Source organism: Dryobates pubescens, chromosome 7 (assembly GCF_014839835.1).
Source record: "Dryobates pubescens isolate bDryPub1 chromosome 7, bDryPub1.pri, whole genome shotgun sequence".
Taxonomy (NCBI): Eukaryota; Metazoa; Chordata; class Aves; order Piciformes; family Picidae; genus Dryobates; species Dryobates pubescens.
In genome coordinates this window covers 4,651,983-4,667,444 of record NC_071618.1, presented here as the reverse complement: position 1 = coordinate 4,667,444, position 15,462 = coordinate 4,651,983, and the positions used below count along the sequence as shown (strand labels likewise).

Genomic DNA, 15,462 nt, shown 5'->3' with positions numbered 1-15,462 from the left:
GGGTACTTGGTGGTAGCCAAGGGGCAATGGTTTTAAACTAGAGCAGGGTAGATTTAGATTAGATGCTAGAAGGAAGGTCTTTGCTATGAGGGTGGTGAGACATTGGAACAGGTTCTCCCAGAGAAGTTGTAGGTGCCTCATCCCTGGAAGAATTTAAGACCAGGCTGGATGTAGCGTTGAGCAACCTGGTCTAGTGGAAGATGTCCTTGAAAATGGCAGGGATTAGAACCAAGTATGTTCTTTAAGGTCCCTTCCAACTCAAGCCATTCTGTGAGTCTGTGACCAAGAAGAATGTTCATAAGTGGTGTACCACTTGTGTCCTGAGATTAATTGAACTACTTCATGTGAAGATCAGTTAAATAAAGCTGTTCAGTTTTGGTCTCAGTTTGTTGTGGGTTTTTTTTCATTCTTATTGCCAGCAGTCCAGTTTCTGACAAAACATTTCTTAAAGGTCACCTTCAGTGACTGTTGTGAATGCAAAAGCAGTTGGGGATTTTTATCGAAAAGCTTTCCAAATGATAGAATGAAACCACCTTTGTCAAGTTGAGGGAAATGCTATAAACACATGGCATACATAGTAAAAAGGAGATTGGCTTTCAGAGTTCTCAGAAGGTATACAGTTAGTCAATAGACACAGATATATTAAATATAGAACTGTAATGGATCTTTGACTTAATTTGCACTAAAAATGACTTTGGCTTATGGCTCTGAGTTGACATTAAGGCTGAAAGCTGCAGTCTCAGCAAATTGGACGAAACAACAGCCTATAGCTGCCTTGAGAATAGCAACTTTCCAGAAGTTGTGATGATGAAATTTTACTAAATACTGTTCTCCAGGATCCCAGATTGATTCAGTCTCCAAGTAATCTCACATGTAACTTAAGGCACATGCAAACAGAGCTTCTAATTTTCTGTGCCAGTACCTTTTCTTAATTTTGTTTGTCCAGAGCCAAGTTAAAAGTAGTGTTTGGGCCTCTGGTAAAGCTCTCCAAAACTACTGCATTACAAGTGATATGGTAAATCTGTATAAAGGTATTTTAGATTGCCTTAATTTACAGGCAGATTTTTTTTAACATCAGGAAAATGAGTTTGTGTTTGTAGTCCTTTTTAGCTTAGTGCAGTAGAAATGCTTGACTGTGTCGGTATGACCTACAGTAATGGAACTGCTGTAGCTGTTCTTTACAAGGCAAGTCCATATGTTTAAGCTGTAGAAACTAGTTTGTATGCTTTTGATCAATGATTTTCTGCTTAGTACTTCCTGACTAGCAAGTACAGTGAATGATGCATGTGCTTAGTAGACTTAGTGACCCATTTAATCCTTTCTGGTACCGTGACCCATTGAAGGTAGAAATTGAAGATGAAGGTCATTCATAGAAAAGAATGTAATTTACTGTCACAGGAAAGGTGCTAGATTCTGCCCTTACGGTCTACCTAAGAAGCATGCAGAACACATGTAGTGATGCAGATAGAAAATAAAGATAGATGCTATGAAGGAAGTTTTATTGCAGTGTTTTGTGAAAGTGATTGTGTTGATTATCATACTTATTTAGCATTAAGGAAAACACAAGACTGCACATTTGTGCGTGTATTTAGATGTTCCATATTCCATGTATACTCTATTAAAAAGGGGTGGATTTTTATCTTTTCACATAGAAAAGGGCACAACTGACAATTTTTAGTTGCTGTTGATCTTACAATATGTTAATAACATTTTTACTGTTGATCTTAGATTATTATACTTGTCACTGTGTACCTGATGGCTTGAATGTTTATCTTAGATTCTGCGTTTCTGCTGTTTTGACATAAGCTTTAATGGGGGGTTTCTGCCTTTTTTTCTCCAGTGAAATTGTAACATGAAAAATTTGTTTAATGCTTTTTAACATTAGTTTACTATCCTGTGCTTGGTAAGCTATCTCTTGCTTCTGTGTTCACAGTGGTTTACAGAGTCCTAGCCCCTGATGCGAGTTACATACAAAACTTGCAGAATAATGTTACTGTTATTAGTTTTTCTTCTTGTATAGTCCTTACCTATCTATGTACAACTCTGCACAACCTTTCACACAGTTATTTTCAATTAATTGCACTATGGCTTTATTGCAAAGCTAGCTCAAGGTTTCTTAGCAGGCACAGATAAAACTAAAACTTTTTTTTCTTTACCTCATAAGAAAAGCAATGTGGAGGTCAGTTACAAGATGCAATTATTCCTGTCCTTCGGTAGATGCTGTCCCAGCCATGCAAACAGTTAATCCTCTGAAAAGCTGTAGGTAGGATAGCTTGCCATAGTTCTGCCTTGAGAATAGTGGAAGTTGTCTGCTGTCTTTAACTGCCAGCTTTGCAGCAAAGCACACATGGTTGTCATCCAACATAGGTAGATGACTTTGTCTAGCATGTCTGGTTGGCCTACCGAAATTCTGAGACAAAAAAGTATGTGCTTTTTAGACCTGACAGTAATAGAGGGGAGGTGGAAAGAGAAATAATTGTGCTGGGCTCAACATCTTCAGCTTAATGGCTCAAATGTGACCAGTTTGGAGTAGAAACTTGTCTTTCCACACCACTGAAATACCCAACATTCTCTAAATGTTTTGGAAAACCAGTCATGTTTTTAATTGATGTGAGGCTCAGTACTGGAGAGCCAAATTTTCTTCATGGGTGAAAGAGGAAAAGTCCTGGAGCTGCCTGCCCCTTTGACCCAGAAGATGGTCATATGAGACTTGGTAAATGCTCCATCTTCCATCCGTCTGCTAGTACTGCTCTTGATGTGCCTTTTTGTCATGGTGGTCTATTTCTGCCTTTTTGCATCTGGGGAAAAGTGTCACAGGATGTTAAAAGTTGGGAGGGAGCTCCAGAAATCATCTAGTCCAAAACCCTGCTGAAGCAGAATCGCCTAAGGCAGGCTGCAAAGGCTGCATCCAGGTGGGTTTTGAAAGTCTCCAGAGGAAGAGACTCTACAACCTCTCTGGGTAGCCTGTTCTATCACACTCACAGTAAAGTTTCTCCTTCTATTGAGGTGGAACTTCCTGTACTCCAGATAATACCCATTACTCCTTGTCCTATCACTGGGCACCACCTCAAAGAGTCCTAATCACCTTCATCTTGACACCCACCACTCAGATATTTGCAGACATTGGTAAGATCCCTTCTCAGCCTTCTCGGTCTTTCTTCCTAAGAGAGGTGTTCGAGTCCCCCAGTCATCCTCATAGTTCTCCGTTGGGCTCTCTCCAGCAGATCCCTGTCTCCCTTGAACTGAGGAGCCTGAAACTGGACACAGTATTCCAGTGCGGTCTCACCACTGGGCAGAGTAGAGGGGGAGGAGAACCTTCCTAGACCTGGACACACTCTTCTTGATGCACCCCAGGATGCTGTTAACCCTCTTGGCCACAAGGGCACATTGCTGTGCTATGGGTAATTCTCTGTTCACTAGGACTCCAAGGTCTTTCTCCATGGAGCTGCTTTCCAGCAGGACAATCCCTAATTTGTACTGGTGCCTGGTGTTTTTCCTCCCCAGATGCACAGCTCTACGTTTGTCCTTTATTGAATTTCATGTCTCCATGGAGACTCAGGTCTCCATCCTGTCCAGTTCTTGTTGGATGGCATCACAGCTTTCTGGTGTATCAGCTACCCCTTGCATTGTACATTGACACAATGCAGACTCAGACAGGCAAGACTGGCAAGGAAAACTTTTTCCTCTCCAGGTCCTTCTCATTGTTGCGTTTAAAGCAATTGCCAGCTGGAATGCAAAAGAAGGAAGAAGTACTAGGAGGAGGAAAGCATCTTCTATTTTTTCTTTTTTGTGGGGGCCACTATGCATTACACTTGTTTAAAAATGATAAGGAACCTTTGGAGTTTTGTGTTTTGTTTGCATTTGTTGCTAGATAACAATTACACAAGCACTTGGATAATCACAGGCCTAGCTGTATGCTGGTGCAGCAAAAGAAAAGGTGTTCTTTGCTCCTGTTCATCCAAATTGCCATGTACCATTAGAGGATGCACTCGTATAGGAGCTGCTGTGTGGCAAAGTTCAACAAGTATCTAAAAACTAAAAAACTTTAGTGAATAGGGAGTGAGGCAGGAAAGCAGTAACTTTGGGGCAGTAAATTACTGGTGGAACACAATGCTTTTAGTGTGATGCTTTTCACTGCAACAGTTACACCACAGCTTGTTGAAAACTAGATTGTGAAAGGGTTGTGAAGGAAGAGGTAGAAAAGCATAAAATTCAAGTCAGAGTTCAGCTTTGAATTGACTAAAGGTAGCCAGCTATTGCTTTGCTTTGTTTTTCTGAGCTACTATGCTCAGATTACCTGCTGCCTGCAAGCTGCAGACAGTGGCTTCTTTGAATGCTGGGTCTGGGACTGGTTAGAGGGCCGAGCCCAGAGAGTGGTGGGGAATGGTGCCACATCCAGCTGGCAGCCAGTCACTAGTGGTGTCCCCCAGGGATCAGTGCTGGGTCCTATACTCTTTAATATCAATAAGTTTGCAGCTGACACCAAGCTGGGGGCAGGTGTTGATCTGTTAGAGGGTAGGAGGGCTCTGCAGAGGGGCCTTGACAGGCTGGACAGATGGGCAGAATCCAATGGCATGAGATTGAACACATGCAAATTCTGGGTTCTACACATTGGCCACAACAACCCCATGCAGTGCTAAAGGCTGGGTTTGGAGTGGCTGGAGAGTGGCCAGACAGAAAGGGACCTGGGGGTACTGGTTGATAGTAGGCTGAACATGAGTCAGCAGTGTGCCCAGGTGGCCAAGAGGGCCAATGGCATCCTGACCTGTATCGGGAGCAGTGGGGCCAGCAGGAGCAAGGAAGTCATTGTGCCCCTGTACTCAGCACTGGTTAGGCCACACCTTGAGTCCTGTGCACAGTTCTGGGCTCCTCAGTTCAAGAAAGGTGTTGCTGGAACATGTCCAGAGAAGGGCAACAAAGCTGGGGAGAGGTTTGGAGCACAAGGCCTATGAGGAGAGGCTGAGGGAGCTGGGGTTGCTTAGCCTGGAGAAGAGGAGGCTCAGAGGAGACCTTATTGCTGTCTGCAGCTACCTGAAGGGAGATTGTGGCCAGGTGGGAGTTGGCACCAGAACAAGAGGACACAGACTCAGGCTGTTTAGACTGGGTGTTAGGAAGAAATTCTTCATAGAGAGAATGATTGGCCATTGGAATGTGCTACCCACAGAGGTGGTGGAGTTGCCATCACTGGAGGTGTTTAAGAAGAGACATGATGGGGTGCTTGGTGCCATGGTTTAGTTGATTAGATAGTGCTGGATGATAGGTTGAACACAGTGATCTGGAAGGTCTCTTCCAACTGGTTTATTCCATTCCATTCATAACTGAAATTTTTACAAGTGGAAAGTGTCAACACCCACACAGATTTCTGTATCTTTGCCAACACTGTTGATATATATTATGCTTCACTTCTGGTTTTATTAAAAATTAAGTCTTTCTTTGATTTACAATAGATTTGCATACATACAACCCATAGGTAGCTGAGTTCCAATGCTAGGAAATGCAGAAAGAAGTACTGGTTTCTTGACTCTGATGCTTTCTCCTTTAATAAGTTGCATGGGAAAATAATAATGCTTTCTTTCCTACCTCTGGTTTTCTGTAGTGGACCAGATCTATCATCTAGCATCTCCTGCTTCTCCTCCAAATTACATGTATAATCCTATAAAAACATTAAAGACCAACACGATTGGGACATTGAACATGCTGGGTAAGTGGAAATCTATTTTTCTTACTTAGAAGTTGGTTACACATCATATAATGTAGACAGGGTTATTTGGGACAGGGGGTGATGGAGCAGATGAGTTATACATTTTAAAATAAGTTGTTTCTCTAAGGAAAAAAAGGATGGGGTTTTTCCCTCATGTGAAAAGTTTTCTTTTTTTGTTTTTCCCTTTAAGTAGATCTGCAGATGAACTCTGACAACATGCAAACTTGTCTGTCAAAGCACAATAACTTCATCTCTGTAACTTGGCTATGGAGCATGCAGTAATTATAGAAGTCTTAGGAACAATTAAGAGATTGGGATTTTTATAGCAAAGTTGTGTCCATGACTGCACTTCTCACTTTCATGACTGTGAAACGTCTGTATATTTGCCACAAATGACTGTTTCCACCACATCAGGTGTGAAACTACTTATAACTGTGTTGACTCTGTAAACTCCAAATATGAAGAGTACTGCACCCTCCCTCACTTGGCTGTCAGATTCTACAAGCAAGTCTAGCTAACGCTAGATAATTACAAGGCAACATTTCAGTTTTGTCTATTAGTTTGGATGCCTCATACTTTCACTGCTTTTCCCTCCTGTCTTTGATCCATTTGCCATGTACTGCAGCTTGAACATGGTATCAGTAATCCTGAATATTACTATAAGGCAAAAACACCTGGGCATTAGCTCAGCTGGGTTTCTCATTTGGGTCACACTCTAGAGAGTGCAATTCAGAGAATTAAGTGATTTAGAAGTTAATGAGGTAGTAGACAGTTGTACAGCATAGGTGAGAGCTTTGTTGATTTGCCATACCTGAAGCCAAGAAAGTCATTGAAAAGAAGTGCAGAGAAATCTTGAGAGATGAGTAAGATTGTCCAGGCAGTTTGAGGGGGCATAATAAAGGTAAAATCATAGAATCATAGAATTATTAGGGTTGGGAGGGACCTCAAGGATTATATAGTTCCAACCCCTCTGCCATGGGCAGGGATACCTCACACTAGATCAGGTTGCTCAGAGCTACATCCAGCCTGGACATAAAAACCTCCAGGGATTAGGCTTCAACCACCTCCCTGGGACTGATTTTCTCCTATAACATATTATTCAGTATTGGTTTCTTTATGTACCTTATCTTAAAGTTTTGGTAATCCTAATACAGCATGTTGTGTCAAGATCCTGTTTTCATAACTGGGGTGGTTTATTCCTCATTGCCCTGCCTTTAAGGTGTGGATCTATTAAGTTCTTGGATCTTGATTCAATGTAACTTTTAGTCCCAGAAGCAAACATACCACATATGCAGGTGCTTCTCTGCTAGTTCTCAAGTTACCTAGCTTGGGAGTGAACGGATGTGATTTACATATACGTAAATGACTCTGATTTACAGCTAGATTTATCTAGTAAGAGAATTTGAATTCTCTTTAAAAAGATGTAAAACAGGATCACACTAAAGTAGTTAACATGACTGAAAGATTCATGCACTTGCTCTAATGACATTGATCTTACCCTCTCCCCCATAATTTAGGGTTAGCTAAACGTGTTGGAGCACGGCTGCTGCTGGCCTCTACTTCAGAGGTATATGGAGGTAAGAAAGATAAAAATGCTTAGAGCTTTTGAGATGTGATTGTGTAAAAGGATATTTACAAACCTTTTGTGAGCTGATAAAATGATACATTTTCATCACTGTCTTAGCTTGATTTCTTCATCAGATATATTTCTTGCAGTTTAAAATCTGGGTGTCAGTACTTGGTTTAAATACCTGGTCAGAGTGGTGGAAGGAGACTCTGACTGTTGCCTGTAACTTTCCAATGTCTTTGTTCATGTTTCTTTTTCCAAAGGGCATTTGGGGGAATTTTGAGTATTGAGCTCTAATTAGATCCAGATGCCATAACAAAAACCTGTGAGAAAAGATAATTTAAGCAGTTAATCTGCATGTCTCTTCCCAGTCACTTACGTATTTTTGTGATTTAACAATTGCCCTGAAGTGCAGAAGACAAGGCTAATCTCCAAGCTAAGAAAATCATGATTGTGCATGCAGGCTCTTGTGGTATCTCTTAAAATGTAATATTCAACTATTGTGCCAGATCTCTGTCTTCCTTTTATTGTTACAAAGAAATAAAGTAGTGAGAGAATGGCTGATAGAACTGCTTACTGAATGCAGCAAGAACCTTCAATACTTCCTTGGGGGATGTGAGACTCTGTGCCTACTAGAGAAACTTCCTGCTGTTGTGTACTCTTGCCTTATTGATAATATCAGTGTTGTGAGATTAATGGAGACACACCAGCCCAGTCACCTGCTCAACAGGAGCAGCTGTGAGAGTCTAGGCTTTAAAGAACCAACAACCAGACCAAAAATACTCGTCTATGTAACAAGTGAGAAGGAGCAAAAAACATACCTCAAGAAACAGACCCCTGGTGGAATAGTTTTAGTCTAGAAGATTAAAGGTAAATATGCAAGCAAGAGATGAGTAAATCTGGAGTGGAAAATTTGAAACACATTATCAGGCTTGGGAGAGTCTGCTCAGATTAGACTCTGACTAAACAGGCAAAGCAATTTTGCTGAAAAATAAAGGACAGTTCTCAATGCAGTGTTGTTCAGAGAGTTTGGAAGTGCTTCATAGGGCTGCCTCTGTCAGAAAGGGGACAGAAATTGAAGTGCCCTTACAGATCGCAGCAGATTCTGAGGCCCCCTTAAGGTTGCTACAGGCTGTTATAATCATGAAAAACCTTTCTGCATTTACCATTGTTCTATGGTTCTTGCATGGTATGCTGCGATCAGCATAAAAACTGGAGAGGTTAATCAGACCTGACTGCCAAAGTTGTTTCAAAATGTAGCCTGTAACACTTTTAAGTTTTGTAGTAAAGTGCGCAAACTGTTGCAAGCCCATAGGAAAGTGATTGTATCATTTCAAGCATATAGAGTGTACAGATTCCTAGGAGATTTTTAGTTGGTTGGTTTTTATTGTAGTCAGGAATTTTGCATTAGATCAAACCAAAGGATTGTCTAACCTGATTGTGCCCAGTGCTAGTAAAAAAATGCTTAGGATAAAACGGAAGAAACATGGCAAGTACACTGTGGCACCTCACTCTACTCTTGCTTTAAGAAACGCAGTACTTCTCCATTCTGTCCATTTTTCTTTTATTCTTTCTTATTTTATAAAACTTGAAGATGCTTTCTTTTTTCCCAAATATGATCAAAAGTGATGCCTATATAACCTATAATATTTCCTGTGAATTAACATTAGGTAAGAGTCATTTGTGCCCTTGAGGTGGTCTGTCTTTGCAGAGAAGCGTTGAATTTAACCCTCTGTGTGCTCTCTTTTAGGGGAAAACAGGTTATGACTATTGTTTGCTTGTACTCTTTTATCTTACTAGTCTCATATCTTACATAGCTGTAATTTTGGTGGTTCTAGTAAATTTTGGTTTTAAGGAATGATATGGAAACTTAACCTTTTTAAAATTCATAGTTCAGTCATGAGATGTTGAATTGTCTAACACAAATGATCTACTAAAAGACTCATTGCATATAGTCACCATTTCAACAGAAGATCGTTTAAGTGGTTTTTTTCACCCTATAGATCCTGAAGTTCACCCTCAAAATGAGGATTACTGGGGACATGTGAATCCAATAGGACCAAGAGCCTGCTATGATGAAGGAAAACGAGTTGCAGAGACCATGTGCTATGCATACATGAAGCAGGTACTGAAGTTGTCTCAGATTTAATGGATTTTCTGTAATTAATGATGGCTAAATGTATGGCAAAACTGGGATATGTGTATTTAGGGGTAGGAAGGCAAAAGAGAATGTCTTTTGTAGCAGCCCTCATAGTGTAGTTGTGATGTCTGTTTTCTTGAATGCAAAACTTCTGTTGCTTCCATCTGTTGTCTCTTTTTCAGGAGAGCATTATTCTTCAATAAGATGTGCTTTAGTCTTCTTAGTAGACATAATACAACTTAGGGTATCGTAAATAGTTTTTAGCTTAAACTGAGGTGACTTTACTAATTTGTGAGCCAGATAAGAGTTGGTTTAAAGTTGGTTCTGTACTGAAAAGTGCTGTGCTTAATAGGGCCATTACTGATAAATGTGGAATGTTAAATGAGCATAATTGAAATCAGAATATAAAGGTAAAGATGACTAAGTTTTTTAGTGTGTACCTGTATAGGAGCAATGTACTTTAAATCTCTTCAGAAACATCTTAACATTATGTAGGTATAAATACAGACCTTAAGGGAAAACACGAATACTTGGCTATGCAATGCACTTTTTCAGATAAATACAGTAACATGAGGATAAAAATGCAATTTAAAATATGTTTGTGAAGTTATACATGTCAGTTTCCCTTAGTTTCATAATCAACAAATTGAGACTCATTATTAGCTAACCCTGCAGCAACTATTTACCTGCAGGTGAATCTTGTTTAATTGCTGTTCAGCTAGCCTCTGGGAGACGATTCAGTTAAGAAATGTGGCACACTAAAGGAAATCCAATCACTTTCTTTGTGCTTGCAGTCTTAATATACAAAGGTTTGGGATGGAATCATATTTTTGTATAGAGGCTGTATTAATTTTATCTCTTCTGCTAGACAGAGAAGGCAGAGGTTTGTCTCTCTTGTTCATTTGAGGTCCAACATGACAGTACTGCTTTTGTTCAGGTTGATGTCTTCTGTATTTTGCTGTAGCAAAACATTCTTTGTGTGTCTGAAAATCCATCCACAGTTGAATATTGTACTTTTTATGAGAAATTAATTTGCTCATAATGCAAATGAGTTCTCGCTCCTAGAGGTAGCTCTATGAGGTATTTCTTGTACTTTATTATGGGTCAGTGAAGTCTGCCCAAGTGTGTCCTCTATTCAGGTATATTCTGAAATATTGCTGAGCTGGATTTTTTCAGATTAGATGATTCACCATTACTAGTGGAGAAAACATTATCTTTTGCTAGTGGAAAAGTCTGACTTCTACTATAAAAATAAGTATTATGCTTTTTATAGGGTTTTCAGATATGATTTAAATCAAAACAACTGCATTTACAGGGTTTCAGGCTAAAATATCTACAGAATCTTCTCAGCTTCAATAAAAAGAAACAAGAAAACTTACTTCTGCATTATTTATCTTTTTTCCCCCCAAAGTTCTCTGTCATCATGCATGTTGTTATGTGCCTTAAATACCTAATGTATTTTTCAAAAAAAACATAAAAATTGAGTTCTACATCATACTTCCAGACAGGATATTCGAATCAACTACCTGAATTAACTACCTGAAGGGAGGTTGTAGACAGACGGATGTTGGTCTCTTCTCCCAGGCAGCCAGTACCAGGACAAGAGGACACAGTCTCAGGCTGCGCCAGGGGAGGTTCAGGCTAGATGTTAGGAAAAAGTTCTATACAGAGAGAGTGATTGCCCATTGGAATGGGCTGCCTGGGGAGGTGGTGGAGTCGCCGTCACTGGAGGTTTTCAGGAGAAGACTTGATGGGGTGCTTGGTGCCGTGGGTTGGTTGTTTGGGTGGTGTTGGATTGGTTGATGGGTTGGACGCGATGATCTTGAAGGTCTCTTCCAACCTGGTTTATTCTATGTATTCTATCAAAACAGTTCTTGAATCTAGTCAAAGATTCATTCAGAGTTGTCAGAGTTCCTTGGTAGGCTAGTCCTGACCAAGACCTTTTTCGTACATTCTTTTCTACTGGTAGCATTGTTTTGTTCGTTTATTCTGACCCTGTGAATTAAGTGTTTCTTGAGTTTATCTCCCTTTACAGCTCCTGTCTTTCAAAAATGCAAACAGTTCTCCGTATCACAAAGTCCAAGGGCAGTAGTGTAACATTCAGTGCTATGTAAGCATCTGTTTGAAAGGAGAGAGATAGAGGGAGCAAAATACTTGCTGAAGAATTGCAGGGCTCTCAGATTCAAAGCACATATACAAGTTCATCTTGTGAAAGGCACCTGAGTGTGTGGTTTGAGGAGGTAGTTGCTATAGGCTTCTGGGATCATCTGTCCTTCCATAAATTCATGTGGGAGGGTGGGTCAGCCAAGCTCCTTAGTGTGAGTGGAAGTGCCTGCTTCTAAACATTTCTCAAGTTACTAGATCTTCAGTTCCTTGTGCTGTTGAACTGGGAACCAAGTTGCATCCTCTGATTCAAACTTCAGCATTGCCTTCACCTCTTTTTTTCAGTGCTTGTTAGCACTCCCCTCTGGAAAGCCTTTCTCAGTTCACTGAGTTGCCTTAAGATGCAAGGCATAGTTTTGAAACTCTCTTACAATGACAACTTGTTGATCTATTTGCTGTCTTCATTCTGTACTCTTACCTTTGTTACTATTGTGCTTATCCTTACCTGTCCTTCTCAAGTTCTCTTCTGCATAAACGTCAAATATGGGTGCATGACTTGCTTATAGGTATGATACAGTTGCATAGCAAGTATTTTTTCTCCTCCCCAGAACTTCTGTTTTACTAGATAAGGTAATACTACCATTTTCCAAATGCAAGTAAGATCATCCTAGACATGTGTAGGTGGAGAAAACATAGAGGTGCAGGGAGGATAACTAGGTGGGAGAGGACTTTCAGCATGTAGTGAATGTTTTGTATATTAAGGGTGTTTTGGGAACTAATTTAATTTCTCCTCTTATACCATTGATCTGTATGGAAATTCTCCAGAGGTGAAGCAACACTTGAGATCACTGTGGAATGTTGCAGGGCTCAGTTGTACTTGACATGATGTGACAGGCATTTTAGATAGAGGTGAAATTTAATATATTAGTGTGAGAGAGTAACATGGAAGTGCATTGCAATTACAGCATGAGGATGATTTTTCTGGTTTAATTCACAAATTGAGCTGGTTTCAATAATCATAAAACGCTTTCATGTAAAATGTAGAGTTATTGAAAGCTCTTGATTGAATTGCAACTGAAAAGGCATTAAGTAGTGAATAATGAGGTAGTTATTGAGTAATTAGAGAGAAAACAAATAGCAATGTTGAATTAAAGCAGTTTGGTTTAATGTCTTTTGGGAGTTTATCCTGTATTCTCTCATTATTGCTCATTGCAATCTTTTCATGATACTCAATTTAGATTATTTTTAAGCACACAGCATTCATTTTTGGCATTGGCACATGAAGTTTGCTGGCAGTTTGTTTAAGAAAAATGCAGAATCGGTGTTGTTTTTGTGGAGTTATGGTGTTGAATTGTTTGTGGTTCTGACAGCAAATGGGGAGAAGAGGAGGCATTGCATCTCCTGAGGGCAGTAGTCAAAAGCCCAGACAATAGTCTTTTAATGACATACAGTGACTACTGTTGGATGTATACCAAGCCAAAGCAGGTGTAGTGTTAAGAGCCATCATGGATCCCTTCAGCTGTTTAGAAGCAGTACAGAGGGATATCGAGGAGTGTTAGTGAAGCGAAATTTGGAGAGGTGAGTCTGTAAGATGATCCAGGAAGGTCAGCTACCTTGGGCATTGCCTGTAAGGTACAGTTGAAATACTACAGTTCTCTTACTGCTGATTCAAAGGGTGCTGACAGTGCAGGCATCAGCACCGCAACTGGTGTCCCATCTGAGTTATCATTTACTAAGTCAGTGGAATTCTGAAAAAAAGAAAATAAATCATCCACCATTCCTCTACAAAGTGTGAGAGGTTTTGCACTCACAGTGATGTTAGTATTTTCGATAGGTGTGGCAGTTCCATTGAAATGATCAAGTATTCTTCGTTATTGGTTGCTTTTATCTTGGTTAACTGGCTCTGCTTTGAAAGAGGAAGTAGTGCTGCTTTCAATCATTGTAACTGCATGATTCACTATTGCTCTAAAAACGTTAGTAAGGCGTGTGCTTTCACCTGTAACTGTCACTGACTCATTTATCTCTGCAGAACTCTTCGTTAGGCAGATGACTGGCCTACATCAGAAATAGTGTGGCCGGCAGGAGCAGGGAGGTCATTGTGCCCCTGTACTCAGCGCTGGTTAGCCACACCTTGAGTACTGTGTACAGTTCTGGGCCCCTCAATTTAAGAAGGATATCGAGACACTTGAATGTGTCCAGAGAAAGGCAACAAGGCTGGGGAGAGGTCTGGAGCACAAGCCCTATGCGGAGAGGCTGAGGGAGCTGGGGTTGTTTAGCCTGGAGAAGAAGAGGCTCAGGGGAGATCTTGTTGCTCTCTACAGCTATCTGAAGGGAGGTTGTAGCCAGGTGGGGGTTGGTCGCTTCTCCCAGGCAACCTGTGTCAGAACAAGAGGACACAGTCTCAAGCTGCACCAGGGGAAGTTTAGGCTTCAGGTGAGGAGAAAGTTCTTCACAGAAGGGGTTACTGGCCCTTGGAATGTGCTGCCTGGGGAGGTGGTTGAGTCACTGTCCCTGGAGGTATTCAAGAGGGGATTGGACATGGCACTTGAAGCCAAGGTTTAGTTAGTCATGAGATATTGGGTTGGACTTGATGATCTCTGAGGTCTTTTCCAACCTTATTGGTTCTATGATTACAATTAAATTGTCTGGAGTATATATTGCTGTCTGTTTGCATGTATTCCTGACCCTTATTGGAAACTTCCTGGAAGCTGTGATACAGCTCTCGTTCACTGAGCATTATTGCACTGGTTTTGCTATCTGTCACCTCATGTTCAGAAGCCATGTTGTGCAGTAAGATATTGAAGGTAGAAGTCCTGTCTGAAGGGAGTAACCTCCAAATTCAGATATATGTACTTAAGTGGGTATGCGTCCCTTCCCAATAGCAATACCTCCATTGAAGTGTTGGTGGAACAGGCCTGGGCTGTTTGCATTGCCCATGTACAGTACATATAAGAGGCATGCAAGGTGAGGCAAGTGCTAGAAGTAGGACACTTTTATCAGGGATGCGTAACAAATGGTTTGAGAAGACCTCAGAGGGAAATTGTACTGTCCCTAGTCTGGTAAGTGTTGAACTATAAGCATGGCAATATTTCAACTGTAAGATAAGCGTACTGGAGGTGCTCCTCAGCTGTATTCAGGGACCTGCATTATGCCAAAAGTAGAGTCAGATAATTATGATTGTCTTTTCTGGCTTGATTAGGAACTTTACTGTGCGTGAAATTCAGATCTGAGCTTCGCTGTTTCTGTGAAACATTGGTAATCAGGAATTAATCTTATTTTGTTTATACAGTAGGCAGTACATGTATGTAAAATACTTTCCATCAAGCCTCAGTGTAAAGTATTGTAGTTAAACACATCAGAGATGGATCCTGGTGAACACTGTGCTAGTAATTCTGCGGTTACAATTTAGGGGTTTGGGAACAACTTTGTATTAACGATCTCTGAAAGATGTGGGAAAGAATATGAATCAGTAAGAAATGGACTATTAAAGCAAGGGATGCAGGCAACAGTCTTAGTAATTTTAGCTGAAGCATTGATACAGGCTAGTGTCAGGTCACACTGATAATCATGTAACTGTCTGGGCTTTCCCTGGCAGATTCTTTTAATTCATGCAAATTGCCTGCCAGAGAGCAGCTTATGGTGGCTTTCCCTTTCCTGATTCTGTGTGCAGGGAGATTTACTTCATTTTTTTACATTCAGCTGGATCCACACACTCTACAGAGAAGGAAGCACTGTTAATTAGTAAGAGCAGCTTGCCTGATATCCTTGTGAATTACAGCCACAGCCTGCCATTTCAGTTAAAAGAACCTCTTGACAATTGAATTGTTTTCTGTATTGATCTATTTTCTGAAAAGTCAATGCAAAGAAATATTTTTGTAAAAGACCTATAAAACTAAAGTACATATTTTAAAATTAACATGTTATCCTAGTATCCTTGATACTTTCTGGAGC

The 15,462-nt window shown here is 40.5% G+C and overlaps 1 protein-coding gene across 1 annotated transcript in view; it reads left to right on the top strand.

Moving 5' to 3' along the window:
- UXS1 (UDP-glucuronate decarboxylase 1) overlaps positions 1-15,462 on the top strand; it is a 60,431-nt gene that overhangs the window by 28,997 nt on the left and 15,972 nt on the right. Inside the window, exons 7-9 of the mRNA XM_009911428.2 lie at positions 5,597-5,701; positions 7,219-7,278; positions 9,272-9,393. Of these exons, the coding sequence (XP_009909730.1) occupies positions 5,597-5,701; positions 7,219-7,278; positions 9,272-9,393 (287 nt within the window). The remainder of the gene's footprint in view (positions 1-5,596; positions 5,702-7,218; positions 7,279-9,271; positions 9,394-15,462) is intronic.